Source organism: Pituophis catenifer, unplaced genomic scaffold (genome assembly GCF_029215685.1).
Source record: "Pituophis catenifer annectens isolate HBS135680 unplaced genomic scaffold, rPitCat1.0.hap2 SCAF_6, whole genome shotgun sequence".
In the NCBI taxonomy this organism is placed as follows: domain Eukaryota; kingdom Metazoa; phylum Chordata; class Lepidosauria; order Squamata; family Colubridae; genus Pituophis; species Pituophis catenifer.
In genome coordinates, this window is record NW_027256886.1 from 57,380,389 (window position 1) to 57,406,805 (window position 26,417).

The 26,417-nt window shown below is 37.1% G+C and overlaps 1 protein-coding gene across 2 annotated transcripts in view; it reads left to right on the forward strand.

The window, feature by feature from the left end:
• LHPP (phospholysine phosphohistidine inorganic pyrophosphate phosphatase) overlaps positions 1 to 26,417 on the forward strand; it is a 120,305-nt gene that overhangs the window by 30,942 nt on the left and 62,946 nt on the right. Inside the window, exons 6-7 of one of the 2 annotated variants that reach the window (XM_070945571.1) lie at positions 7,642 to 7,733; positions 19,173 to 19,251. In XM_070945571.1, the coding sequence (XP_070801672.1) occupies positions 7,642 to 7,733; positions 19,173 to 19,191 (111 nt within the window). In that variant the 3' untranslated portion in view covers positions 19,192 to 19,251. Of the gene's footprint in view, positions 1 to 7,641; positions 7,734 to 19,172; positions 19,252 to 26,417 lie in introns of those variants that run through there. The other variant, XM_070945570.1, reaches the window with a different exon arrangement.

Consider the following 26,417-nt stretch of genomic DNA (forward strand, 5'->3'; position numbering starts at 1 on the left):
ATAGGGTCTGTTGGTTATAAATTGTCCTGGTCTAATGAGAATAGGTTTCACAAGCATGTGCCTGCATCTATTGCTAGTTGCAAATTTCTGATAGTGCCAAAAATAGATAAGAAAATGTAAGAATGCAGCTATAGTAGTAATAAAGGCAATTCACCTTTTTCTAATGTCACTGTGCTAAATTGAAATCAAGAATGTCACTTGCATTGTCTGAGCCATCTGCTTGACACAACACATCCTGAATCTTCTAAATAACAGGAAATTCAAGATTTGCATTTGTGAGACTTTAGGAGTTCTAGTTGACCAGGAATACATCTAGCATCTAGGTTAATTAGCGACGAAGAAAATCCAAATTTGCTTCTGAAGATCTTCTATACTATATAATAGTTTTACTCTTGAATTCTTCAAAAGCAATTTACCGCTCCCAGCCTCAGATAACTCAAGCCAAGGAGGCTCCTTCTTTTCAGTGAACCGATTGAGAAGTAAGAAAGAATGCCAGACATGCATTGTCTCATTCTTATCCATCGCTTTCATTTACTTCACGGGTTCACTGATTTCTAAAAATAAGAATGAACAAAAAAGAAGTGGTGAATTTAAGGAATGATGCAAAGCAGCGAGATCACTACTTCTATTCTGATCCCAAAATCGGAGAAGTGGGATGAGGAACAGGCGAAACGGCCTGCCCACAGGTTCTGCTGAGCTTCTGAGTTGCAGTGGGATAGATGGCTTTTTTTCAATGCACCAAAACCAAAAACAAATTGGTTAAACTGTCAAAGACAGGCAGTACCATGAAATCATAAAGATGGACGGCAGTTTCTGGAAAAGTGCTTAGACTCCATGTAAAAGTACTCTCTTAATTCTGGAATGTTGCCTCTCCCTCTGAAAATGATGTCATCCCATATTTTACTTCTTGTTTTTTTCCCATTAAAAACAAAGCAGCTGTTTTTTTAACTCTGGAGTTTTAACTTTTTTTTTTTTTTTTTTTGAAAAATAGCACTTTTCTTTTTAAAATAGGAGAAATTGCCAGAACTACAATTGCATAAATGATAATAGAAAGCAGCCCAAGAGAGAAGGAATTTGTGTTTGGCCATTGATCCATCCATCTTTTTATTGTTTCTCTGCTTGTGCAAACTAGTTTTATGTGGTTTCGTAGAGAACTCCTTTCATACTACATCATAGCAAGGTGTTGGACTGAGCTTGAGAGCTGTATATAAAGCATGTGTTGGGGTTGAGAGTTCACATTTTTTTTCTCTTGTTGCCTCAAGTTGTAGCCTCCTTGAAATTCTGTCATAACCAATGGATCCATTGACCTAATCACTGACATGATGTTAGGGTTCATTCATACACAGTCAGATAAGGAAAAGTGTTTCAGAGCGAAATAGAGGGAAGAAAACAATATTTCATGTACTGGGCAGTATGATACTTCATTTATTTTATATAAATGTTTTATAATATAAACATCTTTTATTTCATAAAGATATTATTTCTTACCAGGGGTTATCATCTGCTGTCCATGCAGTTTCTGGGAATGCCTAATTAATACATAAAACAGCTCTGCTGCTTGAGCATTTATATGACCAAATTTTAAAATATCTCTACCTGTTACTGTTTGGGCTAGAGCAGAGGTATCAAACTAGATTTCATTGAGGGCTGCATCAGGGTTGTGTTTGACCTTGGGGGGGGGGCAGGAGGGGCATGGCCAGCTTAATATCACCTATGTTGCGGGTGCTTGTGGTGGCCCAAGTACTCTGCCAGCTAAAACAGGCTCCTGAGCTCTGTTTTCGGCTGTGATGGCTTCCCTCAACTCTCTGCCAGTGAAAACAGAGCTCGGGAGGGTGACCCACGGCCCTCCCAAGCTCCATTTTTCACTGGCAGAGGCACCGCAGGCTGGTCCTTTGAGTTTCTAGGGCAGCCATTCGGGCCAGATCTAAACACCCTACGGGCCGGATCTGCCCCCGGGCCTTGAGTTTGACACCCCTGGGCTAGAGCATGGGAAACTCACCTTGACAATACAGTGTAGCAGTATAGCTCTTAATGCTCTTTCTTCCCTATATTTTTTTTTATCTTTTCTGACAGAACGATTGTGAGGATGAAAGTCATTTTCAGTCATTTGGATAAAGCTTGAGACTTAATTGTCATAGAAAATAAATATTGCATCATAATAGTTGAAGGAAAAAAAATGGTCAACTATATCCCTCTCCCCCCCCCCCAGTTGGGCAACCATTTTGTATACACAAAAATGGAGCTCTTCTACATTGATAAACTGTTTAGCATTTGAGATGTTAAAGAAGATGCCATAGAATAATTTTTTCCCATTCCTTTTTCCCTCTTGAGCTACCTTCTAGCTTGCAATTTTGCAATTGCTGCTAAATTTAAAGGAAAGCCAATTTGGGGTAATGTTTGAGGCATCGGTTTCGAAATCAGTAGTCTATGAGTTCTAGTTCTGCTTTGAGCACAAAAACCTTTTTCTCAGTCCTAGGAAGAAGGCATTGGCAAACCTCTTTCAAAATCTTGCCAAGAAAACTCCAAGGATTTATCCAGGCAGTTGCCAAGGGTCAACACTGATTCAGAGGAACTATAATTTGTATTTAAAGAGCCTAAGCTGAGAAAGTGTGCTTAGCTAAGCAATAGCAACAACACATAATTTTTAATTGCTTATTCCAATCTTCCTTCCTTCCTTTCTTCCTTCCCTTCCTCTTAATTCAAAGCAGTGAACATATCCAACATACTGTCTTGTAACTTGGAATGATCACTAAATGAATTGTTGTAAGGGGAGGACTACCTGTGTATGTTCCAGTGAACTCAGGGAGACTTACTTTTGAGTAGATGCATATAGTTGTGCTATTTATTTTGTAATACACCTTTTAGTTCTTCAGTTTTCAGTACAATTTTCCTCACAATAACAGGTTTCTGGAAGTAAATTATTTCTTTATCGTTGAGCAGCACACATTCCACTTTTTCATAATTTCAGAATGACTAAGTTTGTCAGAAACTACTCTTGTCTTTGTATAAAATGTGTTGACAAACTTGAATTCTTGTTTTGGCCTTCAGCAAGTAGGTGACCTTTTCAGTTTTATCTTCTCTGTTTCTCCTTTCTTCCTTTCTCTTCTTTTTGCTTCCTATCTTGCTGCCAGAGAAGAAGTTAAACCTAGGTTTGACAGGTAGAGTTTTTTATTTCCCCTGACAGTGCACCTCTTGACCTCTATCTTCTTGCCAATGATTTTTTTAAATCCTAAATGATTTGGGAATAATTGCTCCTCCTTTAGTGATTATTGCCCTTCACCGATAGTAAATCTGTGAAATCCCAGGAGGCTGGAGGACATTTTTGTATGCGTCTACCACAAGCTGGCTTGGATAGGCTCTACTGCTCAAGTGCAGCTGCACTTTCAGTGTGGATGGCCTTCTTACACGAAAACTTCTCTATAAACAAAATGAAGCATTTTACTCTTATGCCAGCACCTTCTTAATTGCAGCATGAAAGACTTGATTTCCCTGGAAGCCTCCTTATCTGCTTCCCTGTCTCGTATTAATCTTCCACAGGGGTTTTATAAATTAGAAGAAAACTATTTCTATAAACCCTTAATAGAAAAGCCATAAAGGAATATTAGCAGATCCTGCTAAATCAATTCAGCAGACCACACAAATCTAACTTGGCTTCCAGAATTAATTGAATTTGAAATATCTCTACTGCAGCTTCAACAGATTTATATACTTAGATGTTGGTTTGCTTAAGAGGCAGAACAATGCACAATGAAAAAAGGGAACTTACTGAAGCTATTCATTTATTGTTTTAGAGATCTGTTATTTTTCAAGTCACTTTAAAATCTGCTCAAAAATTTAACAGATTAACAGAGTTGGAAGGGACCTTATAGGTCATCTAGTCCAACCCACCACTCAAGCAGAAGACCCTACACCATTTCTGACAACTGGCAGTCCAATCTTTTCTTGAAAGTCTCAAGTGATGAAGCTTCCACAACTTCCGAAGGAAACTGTTCCATAGGTTGATTGTTCTCACTGTCAGAAAGTTCCTCCTCATTTCTAGGTTGAATCTCTCCTTGGTCAGTTTCCATCCAGTATTCCTTGTCTGGCCTTCAGGTGCTTTGGAAAATAGGCTGTCCTCCTCCTCTCTGTGGCAGCCCTTCAAACACTGCTATCATGTCTCCTCTGATCCTTCTTTTCACTAGACTAGCCATGTCCAGTTCCTGTAACTGTTCTTTATATGTTTTAGTCTCCAGGCCCCTAATCATCCTGGTTGCTCTCCTCTGCACTTTTTCTAGAGTCTCAACATCTTTTTTATAGTGTGATGACCAAAACTGGATGCAGTACTCTAGGTGTGGTCTTACTAGGGCTTTATAGAGTGGTATTAGTACGTCACTTGATCTTAATTGTGTCCCTCTGTTAATGCAATTTAGGATTGCATTGGCTTTTTTGGCTGTCGCTGCACACTGCTGGCTCATATTTAGCTGGTTGTCCACCAACTAATCAAGTTAATAAAGGCAGTCCTCGACTTACAACTAATCATTTAAAGTTACAATCACACTAGAAAAAGGGACTTATAACTGGTTCTTGTACTTTCAACTGTTGCAGCATTCCACAGTTATGTGGTCAAAAGTCTGGATGCTTGACAATTGGTTGTAGTGTCCCAGAGTCATGTGATCGCTATTTGTAACCTTCCCAGCCAGCTTCCAACAAGCAAAGTCAATGGAGGAAGATGGCTTTGCTTAACAACGGCATGATTCACTTAACTGCAATGATTTGCTTAATAAATATGACAAAAAAGATCTAAAAATCACTTAACAATTATCTTACTTAGCAGTGGAAATTCTGGTCCCAATTGTCATAAATCGAGGACTACATGTAAGTTGATTTAGGGCGGATATCTACATGATATGAAAGACATGACATCTACATGAAAGACATGACATCTACATGAAAGACCTTTAACTACTTCCCACGCTTGGTTTTTTAAATATAATGGTAATATGAGTTATGGGAAACATGATAGGTAGACTAATCTGCATTTAGTTGCCAGACTAATGTCCTTGCTTTTCCATACTCAGTTCATACACATCTTTTCTAGGTAATTCAGTGTGATTTGACATTTTGGACTGCATTCACTGTTTTGGTCAGTTTGCAAGGGAATTGCAGAACTAGGAAAATGACTTGTTGCATGCATTTGATTTCTTCACCATCAATTGTTATTCTGATATTTCCGTTCCATGCAGTGGTCATGAGTTTGGTCTTTTTGTTCTTTAAGAAGAGGCCAAATTTCTCACTAACTTCTTTAATTCTTTTGATGAGATGTTTCAGGTTTTCTTTGGTTTCTGAAAATTATGTCATCAGCATACCAAAAATTGTTGACGTTCCTGCCTTCAGTCTCTACTCCAGTTTTGATTCTTCAAGTTCCACTTCCTCGCGATCACTCCAGCATATAGGTTGAATAAGAATGATGAAAAAATGCAATCTTGCCACACTCCTTTCTGTATCTTGAACCAATCAGTGTCTCCATATGATGCTCACACAGTGTCTTTCTTATTTGCATGCAGCAACTACACCAACTTGATCAGATGTGTTGGCATCTAGAGTTCTACATAGCTTGTCATGATTGATAGAATTAAAGGTTTACTTGTAGTCAATAAAGCAGATATAGATCATCTTTTGATATTTTTGACATCTGTCCATGATCCAACACAGATTTACAGTATGGTCATGAGTGACACGTCCCTTTCTGAAGTTAGCTTGAACATCTGATAAATCCTTTATATGGGTTGTATGGACCTTAACAATTCTGCAGCAACAGTGTTAACACCCGGGGCCTTGTTGTTTGGTAGTTGGATCATTGTGCACATAACTTCTTCCTGAAGGATGGCTGGTTCTATTTTTTGCTTCCCTTTCTTCATCATCCTGAGGAGCATGGCTAGCATGGCTGGCATGGCTATACACCAAAGGCACATGGAACACTATTAAACTTCCCACCAAAGTGGTACCTATTAATCTACTCACATTTGCCTGCTTTCAAACTGCTAGATGAGCAGGAGTTGAGGCAGGAATGGGAGCTCATCCCATTGTGTGATGCTTGGGCTGTCATCTTTCCAGATGATAAACTCAGCATCTTTAACCACTGAGCCATTCCACCTATAGAAACCTACATAGCACATTCAGAAGTCTACAGGAATTTGTTGGTAGAGGAATAGAAATTAGAAGAGAATGTATTTATGTTTCAAGTTAACAGATAGGTAATGTGATTAGGAGAGAGACGCTTAAGCTTTCATAGGTTGTTAAGAAAGACATACTTAATAGTTAAATATCTATATTTAACTGCTGGGATTTACAGATAGTATAGATCTAATCTGTCTTTCTGCTTTAGAGACAGACTTATGTTTTTCTCTGTCTGATTTTCGTTTAGATAATAAATGGACATAAATGTGGGGAAATATTTAATTGTGAAAATGTACGCGTTAAGCTGAGGCTTTTGTGATATTTTTATTTTATTTTAATTTGTTTTAATTTTTTCAAAATGTCCTCATGCTTTGCAGCTATTCCTGGAATGATTAGGTGATTCCTGTGGTAGAGGTCTTCAAACTTGGCAGCTTTAAGACTTGTGGACTTCAACTCCCAGCTATGTTGGTAGGAGAATTCTGGGAGTTGAAGTCCACAAGTCTTAAAGTTGCCAAGTTTGAAGACCTCTGTCCTATGGATACCTGGCCCACTTAGAAAATGATGCATTGGACAATAAGACTCTCAGAAATACCTTTGAGTTGGGATCTTTTTGTTATAGAAAAGAACAAGAACAAGAAAATGCCAAGACCACCAAACACCTTGAGCCTTTAAAAAGAGGAAAGAGAAGAAGCTGATCAGACTTTGTTTCTTCTATTATCTTTCTAGCCTAGGATTCTTCTGGGAGTTAAAACTTCACTATTAGGATCAATAGTTAAAAAAAAAAAATCAGTCTGATTTGGGATTAAGTGATATGTTCAGTTTTGATTTTAGCATACTGTAGTCTCAATATGAAATCATGCTGAACTTGGATGCACTTAGCTTTAATGGCTTTGAAAAGTATAATTTCTTACTTAAAGTTTGATTACATCTTAAGTTTTAAAGGGTAAGAAAAAAAATGTTGGAATCCCAATATATTTAATTCATGACCAAATCAATATGTAATTAGTTGGTATTTGTTACAAGGTGAACAACATTAGATTGTAAGACAATGCACATATATCTAAATCATATAGCTAGACTGACAACAAACACAGAAGATTAAAGGAGAGTGTAGAGGAAGGGAAGAAATGCATTAGAGTAAGCTATGGAATTTACCCTTTATAGTTTGAAATGGAGGAATTTTCTTGAAGTACTCACTTCCCCCTTGCACTATATCAAAAAATATATGTATACTGAGTTTTTCTGATGGCTTTCAGACCACTTGAAATATCAGTGCTCAACTCTATAACCTTGTAGATAGAGATTAAATTATAATCCAGATGGGTTAATTTTAAATCAGTACATTGACAATACAACTTGTTTAATTTTTTATGATGGCTATATTAAATATCAAATCAAGCAGTTTATTATGTCAAGGAAGACGAAGTAGGATGGCACTCAAATGCTTTTGACTTAATCTCTGTCCGTATTTCATTGCTGTGTCAGGCCATCATGATTGGAGACGATATTGTAAACGATGTAGGAGGAGCCCAGCAATGTGGAATGAGAGCTGTACAAGTACGGACGGGAAAGTACAGGTCAGTGCATATTCAATAAGCCTTCTATCTCCCACAGTTAGCAATTTGCTTCCCTTACTTTTTCTTGTATGGCTCTGTAGTGTAACTATGATGCATAGATTTGTAATTAAAACAATACATTTTATTTTTTTGTCCGTGTATTGTCCGTGAATACATGGTCTGGCAGCCTGAATTTTGTCCTAGGACTCAGCTTTACATGGCCCATGTATTCACCATCTTCAAGCCCATCTTTAATAATGATTTTATTAATCCTGGTAATTTGGTAATTTATTTATTTATGGAGAAAATGCATCAAAAGCCAATTTGTTTCTCAAGGTAGTTTGCACTTAAAATAAAAAGGAACCTTAGTACAGCATGAAAAATATGAAGTGCCATGCATAATTTATGTTATTTGAAATCCAAGCTGGGCTCTGTCTTTTAGTGAATGACTGCTTACAGAAAGTGCTGCCTTTGAATCCAGATGTGTGTATTACATTCTAGTTCCCTTAGATGGTGCCATTTGTTCAGTTACTGCAGGTCTGACTGATCTTCTCTCCTGGTTGTTTTAGCAGATTTGCCAATAACTGTTGTCAGCATAATTGATTTTTTTCAGATCCTTTACTGATTAGAGGTTTCAAAGTTTCTGAACTTATTTCAGATCAAATAAGCTTTTAGCACCTTTCAGTGGTCTTTTGAATGCTTTTAACACTGCAGGACCCTTCCAGCTAGGCACATAAAATGGTTTGTAATGCATATGGGTCACAATACCTAAAGTGTTGATAGAATCGAGGCATGAAACAGTTATTTAGTAGAAACCTGGAAATGAAGTGATGAAGAAAAAGAAGTGTATATATCAAGGAGAGGGAATTTAGTTTACACTTTTGTTTATACCTATTGGCTGGGGCCAATAGGATTTTGAATTCAACATTTGAAGGATCAAGAAATTGCCACTGTGATTTATAGAGGAAAACAAAGTGGATATAACTGTACATTTAGGAACAACATTCAGGAGCCTAGGAGGTTGGATGAAATAAATCTATAGGAGCCAGGCAAGTATTCCCAATGCAACAAGATCTGTATTAAAAAAAATAATAATAACAAGGGGTTAGGAATTGTACAACAGACCTGCCATCAGATATATTTCTTAACAGAATAATTTCCCTGGTGGGCTAAAGTTTTCTCGGGCACAATAGCTGTGAGTCCAGGAGAACTTCCAAGTCACATATTTGCTCTTTCAAGGACAGTGCCATTCCATCAAGGGTCACAATTACAAATGTCAGGGACCTGCAATTAATGAACATACTTTCGGTCTTGTTTAGGGTTCAGGCTCTTCTATCCCATCCAGAGTTGCACAGTCTCCAGTCAATATGTGGAGAACATCACCTATGTGGCTTAAGGTAGCAGTGTACAGTTCAGCAACACCAGCATATGGCTGATATTGAACCTCAGACTACCTGATAATTTTATTGAGCAGCTTCATGTGGATGTTTAAAAAAATGGAAGAGGGAAGCCTGAGTCTTGCAGCACCTCACAAACAAGGGACTGTCTGGCTGACCTCCCATACCCATTGATGCCTCCAGCTCCCAACTTACACAGATTGCCCCAGATCTCCCATGGTTTGGGAGATTGTATTTATTTATGGATAGCTTATTTATGGATAGTTTATTTATGGATAGTTTATTTGTATTTCCCATGGATAATTTGTGTTTGGTGATAATGTTTTGTTAACTTGTTGTCTTAGTAAATTGTAGCAGGTTACAAGTCAAATAAATATTAACTGTCCAGTGAGAACCTTCTCTTCTGACTCTTGAATGACATTTATATATTATGAATTCCATATTTTAAATAAACTATCTTGAAGGGAGGGCCAGTTGGTGCAGTGGTTAAAGACACCAAGCTAAAAATTGGGAGACCATGAATTCTACTACCGTCTTTTGTCAACTGGATGACTTTGGGCCAGTCAAGTTTTCTTAGCTGAAAGAAGAAGAGGCAAATTGCTTGCCTTCCCAAAAATATTGCCAAGAAAAGTGCATTGATTTGTGCAAGGTAGTTACCAGGAATGAAGACTGATTTGAAGGCACACACATACACAAGATAAAGGACTGCCCTTAAAACACAAGGAAACTACAATATTAGCAAATGTGTGCTTTATAACTTTACTGCTTTGTTTAGAATTTGAACTAAAGGTCATACTGCTGATTTTTTTAAACTGTAAATTTGACACTGATCACTGAGTTTATTTGACAGAATAAATGGAATGCTCTTTTCTGGAATGTATATTGATTCCTCTTGCTTTTATTTCTGTTTCCTACTTATGTCATATAGCATCTTTTGCTGTAAATTATTACTTGATGTAAATGTTAAAATGAATGAGTTTGTATAAATGGAATCTCCATTCGGATATGCAGAAGCCAACTGAAAAAAAACTGTTCCCTTGGATATGGAATATTTCCTCCATTGAGAGTTTTTAGTAGTCCTTAATATTTAGTCTTGCTCTGCAATGAGAGGTGGGATGTTCTTGGATGGATGTTATATTCAACCTCTGTTGATTTGTCCTTACTGTCTTCCTGGAGCCTGGCATGCATTACAATTAATGTAGTTTGATTCCCACTACTGAAAACTGTTGGTCAGTATTGTTTCTGTGGCATAAATGTTTGTTGAGAATCGAAAATAGAATGGAATGGAATGGAATTCTTTATTGGCCAAGTGTGATTAGACATACCAGGAATTTGTCTTTGGTGCATATGCTCTCAGTGTACATAAAAGGAAAAAAAAAGAAAAAAAATACATTCTTCAAGCAGATACAACACTTAGATACAACACTTAGTGATAGTCATAGGTTAATAATAAGCTATCAAATCATACTAGGAAACAAACAGAACAATATAAATCATAAAAATACAAGCAACATGGTTATAGTCATAAGTGGGAGGAGATAGGTAATAGGAAGGATGAGAAGAATAATAGTAATACAGTCTTAGTAAATAGTTTGATAGTGTGGTGAGAATTAGTTGTTTAGCAGAGTGATGGTATTGGGGAAAAACTGCCCTTGTGTCTAGTTGTTCTAGTGTGCAGTGCCCTATAGCATCGTTTTGAGGTTAGAAGTTGAAACAATTTCTGTCCAGGATGTGAGGGGTCTGTAGATATTGTCTCAGCCCTCTTTTTGATTTGTGCAGTATACAGCTCCTCAATGGAAGGTTTTTTCTGAAGTTCTAATTATTATAATTATATTAATTATTCTCATTATTATTAATGAGGCTTACTTTATTGCCTGTTCCTTTAATTCAGTTCAAATAGCAGATGTATTTTAATGTAAATGCTATTCTTGTTGAATCTTACAAACTTTTTTTTTATTTGTGAGAAAAATAACATTCAGGTATACAGATAATTTATAATCCGCATTTCATTTTTATTTCTTGATGTATGCCTTCTTCTTTAAGGAAGCCTTTCCCAATTTGAGGTGATACCTTCGTCATAACCTCTGAGTCAGCATTGGAAATGGTCAGCTATTACCAGGTTTCGGTTTATAGTTCAAACCATTGGGGTTTTAGGTTGGGAAATGCAATTTTAAATATTTAGGCTGCTATAGACAATTTCCACAATTATTCCTGGAAGAACCATCATTTTTATGATACTCTGTTGACTTCCATAATTTATCAAATATTCCATTATTTTCTCCCTCTCCCTTCCCCCCCTCTCTGTATGTGTGTGTGTGTATATATTTATTTCTTGTCCACAGTGAAATAGTTTCTCTATGTCATATTAAGACTGAAATTTTTGCTTTAGTTAGTCACCCAAGGTGACTTATATTCCTGGGGAGCTTAAATTTATTACTAGGTCTGATATAAAGTCTGAAAAGATGAAGGATTTTTATTTCATTTTTATTTTTTTATTTCATATTTTATATAGGAAATCTGAACTGAAGAAAGCTTGAATCTTTTTGGGAAAAGATGGTCGCCAAACATCCTTCTTAAATCTGGGCTCCCCCCCCCCAACACAAACGACAGCCAAAATTATTAAAAATACTCTAATCCTTTGCTGTCATCTGGTGGTTGTCTGGATTTTTTTCAGCCCAGATCAGGTTGTCCTAGTTTATTTTCTAATAGTAATAACAACTGTAATAGCAAAAACCTTTTTTTTAGCAGCTTTAGTTTTCTGGAAAGCTCATTCTGGCAGACCTCTCGTTGAGGTTTAGTTTTGTTTGTTGGCTAGATTGGCTAAACACACATTACTACATTCTTCCCTTTAACCCTTTCTTTTTCTATGACCCTGCAGAATGGCAGCTGAACATAATGCTTCCATTTAAAAATTTGTGCATGATATTTTAAATGCAAGTCCTTGTTTATCCGGAAAATGCAGTTTGTAGACAGTGGGATCTTACCACGAAACTAAGTGAGGCAGCTGCTTTGAGTGCTGTAACCTGTTATAAAGCGAATCTTTGTTCACAACTGTGAAAGACATTTTGTGGTTGAATAACATTACTTCTGCTAAACCGTAGGCCAGTGTTTTTCAGCCTTGGCAACTTTTTGGACTTCAACTCCCAGAATTCCCCAGCCAGCTCAGCCAAGTCCATACATCTTAAAGTTGCCAAAGTTGAAAAACCATAAACTGCAGGGGCTAGGATTAAAATCTAAAAATAGGAGTATGTTTAAAAAGTCTATCCAGCTCTGACATAAAAAAAAAAAAACTGTAGATGTAACCAATCTTAACATTTGCCTGCAGATTACATCATCTGGAGGGGAATTTGGAAAAGCTTCTACAATGATGCTTTTCTTAAAAAGTGCTTAATCAGTTATATCAGCTAATAATCTTCTGATGTTCCTGTGATTGGCAGTATTTTTTTGAGCATAAAAATGCAAGAGAAAACTGCTATGGAATAAGGAACTTGTCTTTTTTTAAAAAAAGAGACTGCTTGCATGGATAGGTTTATATTTGGACTTAATGATCAACTAAAATATTCCATAGAGTATACATTTCTAGGAAATGAAAGGAAAATTACTTAATAGGCTTTCCTATTATTGTTCCTGAGATAGGGAAAAGGAATCGGTTTGAGCTAGAATAACTTCAGATACTTCATTAGAATGCACTTGTTATTCTATTACTCTAAGATTTTGAAAGGATCCAGAAAGAAAAGAACCAATTTTTCCTAATCTTTTTGGGTTCTCAAAAATTCTTCAGTTACATTCCTTCACTTATTTATCTGGTCATCAATCTCATAAAAGTTACTCCAGGCTGGGAATAAAGATTTAAAACAATAGCTAATATACAAATCTCACCATGTAAGTCCCTTCCTTCCCCAATTATTAAAAGTGGATGTAGCAGACAACTTTTTTGCACACAGAGGATGCATAGTTTAGAAAGATTGTATTTACCTTCAAGATCTATGTGATGGATCACAGGGTTATCACCAGGAAGAGCCCTGGTGGCATGGCAGACTAAAGCACTGTTATTAACATCAGCTGCCTGCAATTACTGCAAGTTCAAATCTCACCAGGCTCAAGGTTGACTCAGCCTTCCATCCTTTCTAAGGTAGGTAAAATGAGAACCCGGATTGTAGGGGCAATAAGCTGACTTTGTATAAATATACAAAAGTATGAAAGCTATTGTTTAACACATTGTAAGCCGCCCTGAGTCTCCGGAGAAGGGCGGCATATAAATCAAATTAAAAAAAAAATAGTCTAGAGCAGAACTTTTCATTTTAAAAGACTTGAATCATTGCGAAACAATTGTTTATAAGTTAAACACTGAACCTACCTATTTCAATGCTTTCATAAATGCATGCATGCACTTAGTAAACTCAAATTGTTCAACTAAGAATAGGTGATTTGCTATGAAATATCATGAAGCAATTTTACAGAGTTTCCAAGAACAATAGATTTGAGGATTGTACATCTCTTTGTTAAAGGCGAGGTCCTGATGAGTTATTTTTGTATGTTGTTATTTTATTTCAACCTAACGTGAATGAGTGATGTTGTCACAAGATAAGTCAACAGAGCCTTCCATTTCTGTCAGAAGTATATTTCAGTTCGTTGGCTTCTATTTCCCTATAATTACTCACATGTTTTATTATGCTATAGTAGCTGCTTGCAATGACAGAAATATAGAGCTTTATGTCAAATAATAACATTGATCTCTACAATACAGCATTGTCTTTACTGAGTGGCTATAATCCTTCAGGGCCTCAGAGAGGTCATTTTCTGCTTGACCAGATATTGATTGTTTATAATTTGCATAGATTTTGTCACCGAAATATTAAACATTGGATGGAGAAATTAGAATTGAATTTTAGAGGTCCTGCATAAAGATTTATCATCAAGCAATGTCTCTTCTGAAAGGGTGATATTATGTTAAATTGGTACATTTTGTGGCTTCTCTTATCTGCCAAATTTTAGGATTAAGCGGCACATAATATGGATGGTATACTTAATAAGCACTGCTTTGTGAAATGGAGCAACATTACAGAAAAGGAAACTTTCCATTCCAAAGAAAAGCAGTGATAATATGTTTCTTATTCCTCTTATTCCAGGAATACTTAAAAGAACTTCTCTTGTGAAATGGTGAAGGTAAAATTACTATGTAAAACCTGATTTAAACCTTGCCAACATACACGACATAAGGATCTGATCTTCAGAACAAATCCTGCCTTAGAAAATTCAATTAGCATAAAGTGGTGTACAATTAATTCCATTCCAATATTATAAAACAAGATAAAACACGTTCGCTTTGCCATGAAATTCACTAATGGACTTGGATAAAATTGTCATATTTCTAACTGTAGCCTTATGTATTTTAAAAGCTAGCAATTATAATCCTGTAATTATTGCTATAATAAATCTACTGTTCCCTTTATTCATAACAGACAGGTAAGAGCTATAAGTAGTTCAACTCATTTGAAAGATTAGAAGTTGGTATCTCATACAGTAATAATTTTCTGAGGGCTACCTTGATATTATACTTGGCTGGAACATAATCTTGTGAACCTTTTCCCAGGCAGTCCTTTTCATACTCTGTTCCCAATTATCATGATAGGAAGAGGAATTGGCTTTGATTTCTTTGAAATGGCAGATGTTAGGCAAGAGGCGCTGCTAAATTAGGAGCCATGGTGGACAGTGGTTAGAATATGGTACTGCAGGCTACTTCTGCTGACTGCTAGCTGCCTGCAATTTGGCAGTTCGAATCTCACCAGGCTGACTCAGCCTTCCATCCTTCCGAGGTCAGTAAAATGAGGACCCAGATTGTTGGGTGCAATATGCTGACTCCGTAAACTGATTAGAGAGGGCTGTAAAGCACTGTGAAGCAATATATAAATCTAAGTGCTATTGCTAAATTAAGAATATATGCTCCTTTGTCGGTAAAAGAAATAACAAACCCTATTCTCTTCCTTGAACAAATGTAAATATATTGATAAGTTTCCATATAAAATATATTTGGCTAATTATGAACATATTTTCTTTATCTCAGTATAACTTAATGTGTAAGTGTAATGATTGCTGATAATGCCCACACATGTTTTGGAGATGGTAGATAGACAGGACTCAAGAACTAATTGTGGTTTTTTGGAACTTAGCATTCAGAGAATAACTCTCATACTTACTTCCTTTGGAACTAATGCAAAGTGGCCAACTTTGAAATTATGAATGGATGAGTCTGGGACTCATTCTTTGGTTTTCAGGAGATACCAGTCGTTGCCTATGGAGACTACATATGGCTACTGCCACCTTTTCTGATCTCTGAAGCTTCCAGGAACCGTTCCCATTTTTTTTCTTTCGCAACAGATTGGCCATCAGCTGCCAATAGGGCTGAGGTACTTTTTCCTCATTGCTAATAGCAGCAAAGAAACAGTAAACTGAAACAGGATTAGTAAAATGGAGAGGACTAATCCCAGCTACTCTGTTCAAGACTGCTGTCTTCTTACATTAATACCAGTAAAAAAACAGTTAGGATCTTTAAGAGAGGAATGAGGGAATGAAATTGGGAAAAGTAGCTGCAGCCAGCCAGAAATACCATTTCCCTCGTGTATTTCTTCATGCACTTATATCCTGGTGGGAATCTTCCCTGTAGCTCAGAGTTTGTCAGGAGCAAATAGAAGAGGAACTAGCAGACTGAAACAGCATCTCATCCCAATTAAAGTAAGAACTTTTTGAAGGAGGCAAAAGTTGTATTCCACTTTATAGACTAATAGATATTTGCTTGAACTAAGGATTAAAGGACTCCCTTTAATACTTACTGAAGGACTGAATATTAAAGATATATTTACAGGGCAACATGACCTTGAAAATATATGCCATCCATCTGATAAACTGACAAGATTCATTTTTCTCGCCATGTACATGTATACTGCAAACTAGACTGTATTGTTCTCTATATATTATATATGTGGGTATGTGCTTAATTTTGTATTTATTCTGTCATGGTTATGTAGTGTTGGAGATGGTGACGCTTTGAGAGCTAATTTCATTTTAATCAGAGGTGAATTTCAGCAGGTTCTAGAGAACCGGTAGCGGAGATTTTGAGTAGTTCGGAGAACCGGTAGTAAAAATTCTGACTGGCCCTGCCCCCATCTATTCTCTCAAATCCTAGCTGATCGGAAGGAAATGGAATTTTGCAGTAACCTTCCCCTGGAGTGGGGTGGGAATGGAGATTTTACAGTATGCTTCCCTTGCCACGCCCACCAAACCACGCCCACCAAGCCAAGCCATGCCACGCCCACCAAGCCACACCCACAGAACCAGTAGTAAAAAAATTTGAAACCCACCACTGATTTTAATGTATGCCGATTAGTGTACATTCAAAATGACAATAAAGTTATTAAAGTTAAAGTTAAAAATCTCAGAAAGGCAAAGGGGAAACAGCCATTTGTTGGGGAAGTTATGTGCTGCAATAAAGCATTGTGTACAGATTGCTATACTGTGATGTGTCTGGCCCTTGGAAAGCAAAGCACTTTGGAAAGATAAAGTTGCTCCCCTCCTTAGTGAACCTGCTGTGATTGGTTGCTTTTTTACTGTATTGATTGAAATTAACAAGTTCCACACACCAACACTTTGTAAGTGCTGATGCAACCTCTCTATCTAGAGCTCTACGGAGATTATCAGTCATCCAGGTCATGGTTGTCCCAAAGGTGCTTTTTCAAAAGATGACTGGAGTTTGTTTTTCCTTGAAGATGTTTCACTTCACATCCAAGAAGCTTCTTCAGTTCTGACTGAATGGTGGAGGATGGAAGGATTTATATTCCTTGCAGTCATCACATAAACCTCAAAGTGGCCTCAATGTCTCTCAGAAAGAGTGCTAACAACCAGATTGACTGCAAGGAATATAAATCCTTCCATCCTCCAAGTCAAGGAAAAACAAGTCCAGTTGCCTTTTGAAAAATCACCTTTGAGATTCTCTGTACAGTGTCCACCTTAAATGAACTTGAACAACATTAACCTGTTCATTGTGGGATAACAGTAAGCAAGCTGTTTTTTTGGGGGGGAAACTTTACTTTTGAATCTCCTGTGGATGAAATATACAGTTGGGAGAAAGCTGAGAGAGCTGGTCTGCTGGTTTCAGGCTAGAAACCAGGAGACACTGAGTTCTAGTCCTGCTTTAGGCATGAAAGCCGGCTGGGTATATTTGGCCCAGTCACTCTCTTTCAGCTCACCTCACCTCACAGGATTGTTGTTGTGGGAAAAATAGGAGGAAAGAGTATTAGGTGTGTCCGTTCCCTTGAGTTATTTATAAAAATAATAATAAAGGCAGGACACATAATAAAAATGTTAGAAATGGTTTGATGTGGAGATGGGCAATTTATGTCAGTTTAAAGTACAGCACTGGCCATCACCAAGAGTGGTGCACCCACTTCCAGACTAGACTTTTTTCTCCACATAACCAGTACGCCCAGCAGTGTTTTCCTGGTGTATGGAAAGTAATTTTTTGCTTTAGAGAAACAGTTGGACACAAAGATGAAGCAGCATTGTGGACTATTGCTATATAGTGTATGCTTTAAACTTCATGCATATTTGGCACTATTTTAGTTTTTATTGATGAACTTTTGATAAGACTGACAATTTCAAGAATTCCTTCAGAATACGTTTAACACTGCTGCTGTGAAAGAGTAGGTTAGATTATTCCTGCTACATAGGTAGCAGGTTGAATATTCTGAAATATTTTAAAACACTCTGAAGTCAGCCAGAGCTAAATACTGGAGCTTAGTGAATTACTGTCATTTCAGTTATGGGAGATGGTGAGTTCCCCTAGTCCTGCAGATGCCACATGAATCTTGCTTTTACAACAGAAGGAAAAGGGGGTTTAGGTATTATTTCACCTTTTATTGCTCACTAACTTTTGTTAGGGTACCATTTCATGAGTAATTGTGTGAACAGTATGGGTGCAAACCTTTGTGGATGAAATAAATCTTCTTTTCAATACCAGCAGCACAAAGCAGCTCAGCCATAGGTCAACTGTGCTGTTGTAAGTTCACCATTTCCCGGATCATTTACATTTACAGAACTGACAGAAATAATAAACTTTCCACCATTATAGATGTAGCAGGCCATTCTGAATATAATTTGATACTTTTCCAAGTCTCTTCCTCCTCCTCTTCCTCCTCCTCTTCCTCCTCCTCCTCCTTCCTTTCTGAATCATTCAATCCATGAATGATTCAGAATTTTTGACAGCATTAGATAGACTTCTATCAGTCTCACAGGCTTCTATTTTGTCATAGTATTGTTTTCAAAATAAATACTTTTAAATGTATGTTTTTATTTCCCATTTTTACTTTCTTAGTATGCGTTCTCTTTCTCTTGTACAACCATTTCAGATATATGAGTTTCTTTTGGAAAGCACTTCTTTCTGTTTGTTTTTGCTTTGTTTTCTTTCTCTGGTTAATGGCACTGGATCGCAAGAATAGCCAATTTGCTGGTTTATACATTAACAAATGGTTTACAGATAGTCCTCATCTTACAATTGGTCATTTAATGACCATTTCGAGTTATGATAGCCTCAGAAAGGGTGACTTATGGCAGTGGTGGTATTCAAAATAGTTTACTACCGGTTCTCTGGGTGTGGCTTGGTGGGCTTGGCTTGGCATGGTGGGTGTGGCTTGGTGGATGTGGCAGCGGAAGGATACTGTAAAATCTCCATTCCCTCCCCACTCCAGGGGAAGGTTACTGCATTTCTTCCTGATCAGCTGGGACTCGGGAGGCAGAAAATAGATGGGGGCGGGGCCAGTCAGAGGTGGTATTTACTAGTTCTCTGAACTACTTAAAATTTCCTCTACTGGTTCTCCAGAACTGGTCAGAACCTGCTGAATACCACCTCTGCTTTATGGCCTATAAAGCATTCCAGCTGTTGTAAAATATCACACACACGCACACACACAGAGTCATATGACTATACTTTGGACACTTGATACCTGACTCACATTTACAACTGGTGGCACCATCTCACATATCATCAAAGTTTGTGATGTTTTTTTTCCAGCAAAAAAAACATTCATTGAGGAGGATGGATTCGGACTCTCAACCAGATGATTTGCTTAATGACCATGTGATTCAAACTTACAACTATATGATTCAGGTAACAACAGTCTTAAAAATGGATGTAGAATTGACTGTAGTCATAAGAGTGCCTCTACGTATAACCTAAATTCCGGTTCCAGTTGCAGATGAGGAATATCTGTATGTTATACAGGTGGTCCCCGACTTATGGCATGAATGGAACCTGACCATTCATGTCGGAAGTCGCGGACTATGTTAAATGAAGCACCTAACTAACGACCTCCCTGTCCCTGCTTTCCCCAATGCATTTGTTAAACAAATGTACAGGTGGTTAGGTAGAGCATGGATGACTTGGGGGTGGGAGAAACCGAGGAAGGCCTAGTGTAGAAAAACATCACCAACATGATATAATGTTTACTTAATGTTAAGTAATTAAAGTTTTTCTAAGTTAAAAAAAAAGAAACGGTAGTATATTTTTAGAAATTGAGTGCAAATGAGCATTAAATCACTAGCAGCAGATTGAGTGTTCTCCAGAAAATGTCCCTATGGAAAATCATGCCTAGCAACAATTTGCAGCTGTGTATAAATTATATCCTGTACTTAAAAATTGTATTTGCATACTTGACATTTCTGCTAAACTTATAACGCAAGCCTTTTTGTCTATAAAAAAACCAAGCCTGATAAACAAGCCCCTTGGATATGGGATTATGGCATTAGAATTTTTTCAGTGCAGAACCAAAAAACCCTCACTCCCCCCCAGATCATTTCTTTGATTCTTTCTCTCACAGAGAAAATGATAAATTGGATTATAACATGGATTTGTTTAACTAAGGTTAAATATATATGCTACTATCTCTAGTAGCTCTTAATAAACTTTTGCAGATTAATACTAAATGATAGGTTTCTGCAGTTTGATGATTGATAAGAGTTGAAATATGGGAAATGATTTTATAAAGGTATTGTGTTACTGAAGCTTATACCTGCCTGAAGAGAGGGAAGTAATATTTTTATATCTTTTTTCTTAATTGTTAATTTTCTTTTTTCTATTTCTTTGCTCTTCTCTGTTTATTTTCTTATTAATATTTTCCTTAGTTTGTATTAAGTCTTTTATTTTTATATTTCTAAACTTTAATAAAATAAATATGTTCCCTGGGTTGAGAAACTAAGTAGGTTTTCAGAGAAAACCTGAACTGTAATCATCTAGACCAGCAAACTACACCCCTTTCTATCAAAGCCCTGACAGTGTTAATTAGGTTGATGGTAAAATGTTTGTAAGAAGACAAGCAAGCTCAGCAAACACCAAGATCCCAATATTTCAACTCTGAGTCACACATATTTGCCACTAGTAGTAAAAAAAGAGGAAAAAAAGTCCTGGCAATGAGCAGCCACTAACATACTACTGCCAAAGTAAACTGCATTGCCATTCTGATTCTGAGATTCTAACATGTCCATATCCCCAACAGAACCTTTGTTTGAAAAACCAACAGCGTCCTTCATTGTAATTTGGATATATTTTACAGTAATTATTCTGTTGAATATTGTCCCTGAATGTTTTATAATTGCTGAACAAGTTTTAACAGAGAAAATATCTTTATGTTGGAAAATTTCATGGTTATGTATCCATATGCCCATTAGGTGGCATTATATACAAAGTGAGATTTATCAAGAATACTTTCCTGTGAAGTAGACAGCATAGCATCTCATGAATTTGCTTTTCATAGTAGCATTATTGAGACAGAAATTGGTACCAAGAAATAAGAGGCACACACTTTTCTGCTGCAGCAAATGCTGTTTAAGCTTATAACCGGGTGACAGAATAAACCTGTTGGCATTTTTTTCCTGCCTAGAATAATGTAACCCTAGTCTCTTCACCACAGTTTTGTTAGCATAATTTCCCATCAGGAGTAGATAAAAGAGCAGTTTCCACTATCCCCAGAGTACCTATAAGAGATTCTCCATTTTATTACTGGATTTGTTAGATGGAAGCTTTCTTCCAGTGCAAAAATAAAGAATGGGTTGTGAGTTACCATTCAAGGAACTTCTCAGAATTTCGCTTCATTATTATTACTGAATATCCCATGTACATAACAACCAGTACAGAACACTGCAGCACTCAAAAGCTCTAGAGAAGCTCATAATAACACACTACAATAGCTATGAACATGTCTTAGAGCACCCCTCTCTAATTTGTTTGAAGCCCAAGTACATCTGAAGAAAGAAATAATATGAAATCAATTACTGAAATAAAGAGAAAAGTATAATGGCCTTAAGGTATCTTCCTTAATGTTCAGGTCTAAATGGTTTGGTGCTCCCAGGATCCCTGCTGCACAGAATGCCTGGAAACCAGTTCATGGCGTCATGCTGTAGGTGATGACCCCGAGGTCAAGGGTTAAACTGTAGATATTTCAGTAATAACAACAAGCAAATTTAACTTCACAAGTTGACTGAAAACAGCATTCATCCTGGGACAAGCTTTTCTGAAATGGCATCCTTTCCCTTTCCTTTCAAGGAGTTGTTTTTCTTCACAGCTGGATGCAGTGGATTTTAGCCTTAAAGCAGCAGGTCTCCATCCTGCCTCCCTAACCCTGAAAGGGCAGAAGCCTGAACAAACCTAACATGTTTTAAAAAAGAAAGAAATCTAGAGTTAGTCAGTACAGCCATTATTTTGGAAGGAGAAGTAGTTGTTTGCTACAGTGTGTAGATCAGGGGTTGGCACCTTAAACACTCAAAGAGCCACAAAGGTCCTAACCAGAAGCCCCCGTTCAATTCTGGAGCTGACCAGAAGTCTAGTTCCCCCATCATAAAGTCTCCTCCTAGCGCGGCATCCTTTTTCCTCTACCTGTCCTAACAGAAAGCCCTATCAAATGTGAAGCTGACCAGCAACAGGGAGCTGCAGCAGAGGGATGAAAGAGCCACATACGGCTCCAGAGCCGCAGGTTGCTGACCCCTGGTGTAGAACTTCCAGTGGTTTGTTTATGTTCTTCTCGGTTAGGCTGACCTAAAGGAAAATAGGAAATAGGTAATAATATCACCTTCCCAGGGTATAAGAAGGAAAAAGCGAAGCATGAAAGGGAATTGGGAGACAGTAGCCCAAGTCTACTACAGGTTGTCCTGGCCTTACGACCACAATTGAACCTAAAATTTATATTGATAAAGTGAGACATTTTTTAAATGAGTTTACAACCTTTCCTGTCATAGTTGTTAAGTGAATCATTGCAGTTGTTAAATTATTAACATGGTTGTTAAGTGAAGCTGACTTCCCCATTGACTTTGCTTGTCAGAAGGTTGCAAAAGCTGATCACATGACCCCTGGACACTACAACTGTCATAAATATGGACCAGTTGCCAAGCATCTGAATTTTGATCATGTGGCCGTGGAAATGTGGCAGTGGTTCTAAGTGTGAAAAATGGTCATAAGTCATTTTTTTCAGAGCTGTTGTAACTTTGAATGGTCACTAAATGAACTGTTGAAAGTCAAGGATAATAAGAGCTCAATAAGAGCCTGTAGTACAGTGGACTAAAGCACACTGTTATTAACAACTGCTGCTTGCAATTACTGCAAGTTCAAATCTCACCAGGCTCAAGGTTGACTCAGCCTTCCATCCTTTCAAAGGTAGGTGAAATGAGGACCCAGATTGTGGGGGCAATAAGCTGACTTTGTATAAATATACAAAAGTATGAAGGCTATTGCTTAACACATTGTAAGCAGCCCTGAGTCACCGGTTCCTATAGAGCTGTGACAGAATACTTTGTTGTTTCTGTCCAAGGATTTGGGGGATTTCTATTTGGTAACAGAATTACCAGCTATTTTCTGAACAAACCCTATGAAAGAACATAGCAGGTGTATTATTTGGGGAAGTGTACTATAAAATCCCAAACAATGAAATGTGAGGGTGAGATTCAGGTCCTTTAAAAATGTCTTTATATTACTGTTGCTGAGTGGATAATTAAAATTATATTTTGCATTTTCAAATAGCATGATATGTAAAACATTTATTATTACACTTATTAAAATCTCAGGCAGGGTTTTAGAAGTTTGTACATATTGTTAAGGTAACAAATAATAGCTGCGAATAAGATAAATTCTAATAATAGTACAATATTTTATGTTTTATTCTGGGTTCTGTAGGAATATCTCCAAAATAGATTTGTATAGAATTACAATTTAAAAGATACTAAATGTATAATATATTATGTCACAAACAAAAATAGTACTTTATCTAGTGAGAATGGTAATATTTTCAATAGACATACTAGTTGTGATGGTGTGATTTTGCCTTGTGAAAAAAAGGCTTTGTGTTAAATAATTATGTATCTAATTTAAAAGATGTAGAGAACAGAAAGCAGTGAAAAATGCAGTACTAAAGAATCAGGTTTGGGAGGAGGGGATTAAAAAGTAACATGTGTAATGTGTTTGTTTAAAAGCATAGATTGGAAAACAGGATTAAGTAATAAGTATGTCAAGATGACAAAAGACAAACCCAGGGAACAGTCATATGGAACATTTTGCTTGTGTTTGTTCTTAGGACAAAAAAAAGGAGGTCAGGATCTTAGAATACCCTTGAGGTTCCTGAAACACATGGGAAATTTTCATCTCAGTCTCCATACAAGAAAGCATGGAAGCAATTTCCAAGTTTCTAGATCCTGTTTTTGTCAATCTGTTTCTTGCTGATGGGGAGCACAGGTTTGAAAATATGTAGAAACTGTGAAATTCATATTGTTTGTCTTGAAAATTTCTTCACTGGGAGGCCTAAATGTATCTCTAGATTAAAGGTATGGAAGAGACTAGACACAATTGGAAGCAATTGACTGACTTAATGCTGCAATCCATAGTAACCTGGGGGGGAGGGGGAGAGGATTATGTAAGAGAAAGATGGAATTATAGTTGTAAAAATGTGAGAGGCTTTGGAATCAATCCTGTCTGTAAATACAATCCAGTAGGATATGCAGTGTTTCAGATATAATTTAGAAAAGATATTCCACAGCATGACTATAGTACTGTATTTTCCGGTGTATAAGACGACTTTTTAACACATGAAAATCTTCTCAAAAGTTGGGGGTTGTCTTATACGCTGGTTGTTGTTCTCCTGTAACCAGGCAGACCAGCCCGAAAGGCTCTGATGAGCCTTAAATGGCTCTGACAAGCCAAGCTCTGACCATCCCAGCTGAGTTGCCTGCTAATCAGGCAACTCAGCTTGGACCATCAGAGCCATTTAAAAATCATTTTTTTAAAAAAAGCCATTTAAAATCCCCCCCTCCAGCTTGCTTACCTTAGCTGCTAGTCGCAACGTTTGCCTTGCTTTGCTTGCCTGCAATCCATTGCATCAGCAAGCAACTGAATCCCCCTGTCTGCAATCAAGCAGGCAGGGAGTTGTGGACTTCAACTCCCAGAATTCCTCAGCAAAGCAAAGCTGGCTGAGGAATTCTGGGAGTTGAAGTCTACAAGTCTTAAAGTTGCCAAGGTTGGAGACCCCTGTTCTATTGGGTAAGTTTTTTTCCCCTTTGGGAGCTTTAAAAAAAAAAGTTAATTGGGTTTTTTTTTAGTTGTTCTTTTTTTAGACCTAGCCATTTAAAGTTTAGGAAGTTTTAAATTTAGCTGCTTTCATATAAAAATAAAAATAAATAAAAATAAAATAATATTTGTGCAGCTTTCTGAGATTTAGTGTGTTTCTGTAGTGTTTCACTCTAACTATACAAACACACAAAATCTCACAAAGCTGTATGTGGAATTTTGTGTGTGTAAAGTGTGAAAGTTGGGTTTTTGGGCTTTTTGTGGCTGTGTGAGGTTCCTGCTTGTTGCAGGGGCCATTTTGGGTCTAGCACAGCTGCTTTTACATTGTGGGTAAGCCAGTTGTGTTGTGTTGTGTTGTGTGTGTGTAAAGTGCCAGGGACTTGCCCGGCACTTGCTCTCTCTCTATTGTTTGTTATCTTCCTCCTATCATCATCCGTTCCAGTTTGGTTGACAACTTAGAAAACAAACAGTATGGCAGCTCCCATGGGTTTATTGTTTTATCCTTCCTTTCAGCTTTAGAGTGAATTAGGAAAAGTTTAATCCAATTGCACTGTTTTATGTTTACATGTTTGATGACAAACAGCCTTATGTTTATAAGTGACAGTTTTCCTGCTAAGTACCTGCATGTCATAAGCATTTGAATTAAAATTACCATATTGAAATCAAATCTGATGTTTTTTAATTTTTATTTGGTGTGCATTGGAAGAGGGGTAGTCTTATACGGCGAGTATAGCCCAAACCCTATATTTTAACAGGAAAAGTTGGGGGTCGTCTTATACGCCCAGTCGTCTTATACACCGGAAAATACGGTATATATCCGCAACTCTTTAAAGCAACTGCATCTTTTCCCAAGGTCATATAGCTGTCCTTCGAAACAGACATATGATTGTACAAAAAATGTGGCTGGTCTAAAGAATTGCAGAGAGATGCTGCAAAATGCTTATCCTAAATCCAAAATATTGCACAGCCATGCAATCAAAGTTTTTCATGGAAGTAAGCCCCACTATATTTAAGGGCTTTCTTCTGTTGAAAGTAGGTTTAGGACTTTAGACTTCATGTCCATATACTGTTGATCATTAAATCATCAAGTTCCTTAACATCTTTGATATAGACTAAAAAAATATTGCTAATACTAGTAAGGCCCAACTATCATGTAGAACAGAACATTGAGTTTGTTCTGTCATAAAGAGGAAGTAGGAAAATAACTGAAATTAAGTCAGTAATTGTGAGTTTAATCTTTGAAACATAGCAGAATAAATTATTAGGAGAAAAAAGATTTATTTGATTGTGATTTTAGAGATGTCAGGTCCTTCACTGCAGCTCTTTATGTGATAAAGACTCCCTGGTGTACTATTACTTACATACACTTCCATATATAATGTTTATAGCTTTAGTTTAGTTATCTATTTGGCTGTACTATTTGAGTTATGTGCTTCCTGTTTTACTGTTATTGCTGTTTCTTGCTAATCTTGGATATTTTATGGTTTAGCACAGTGTTTTTCAACTTGACCATTTTAAGACCATGGACTTCAACTCCCAGAATTCTATAAGCCAATATGCTGGCTGGGAAATTCTGGGAGTTCACCCATCTTAAAATGGCCAAAATTGAAAAATGCTGGTTTAGAATTTTTCTGTATATTGGAATCAAGCTACAGTGCATGTTTGAAGCTGAGCTAGCTCTTGCAGTTTTACATTGAAACAGGGCTTAGAAATTTT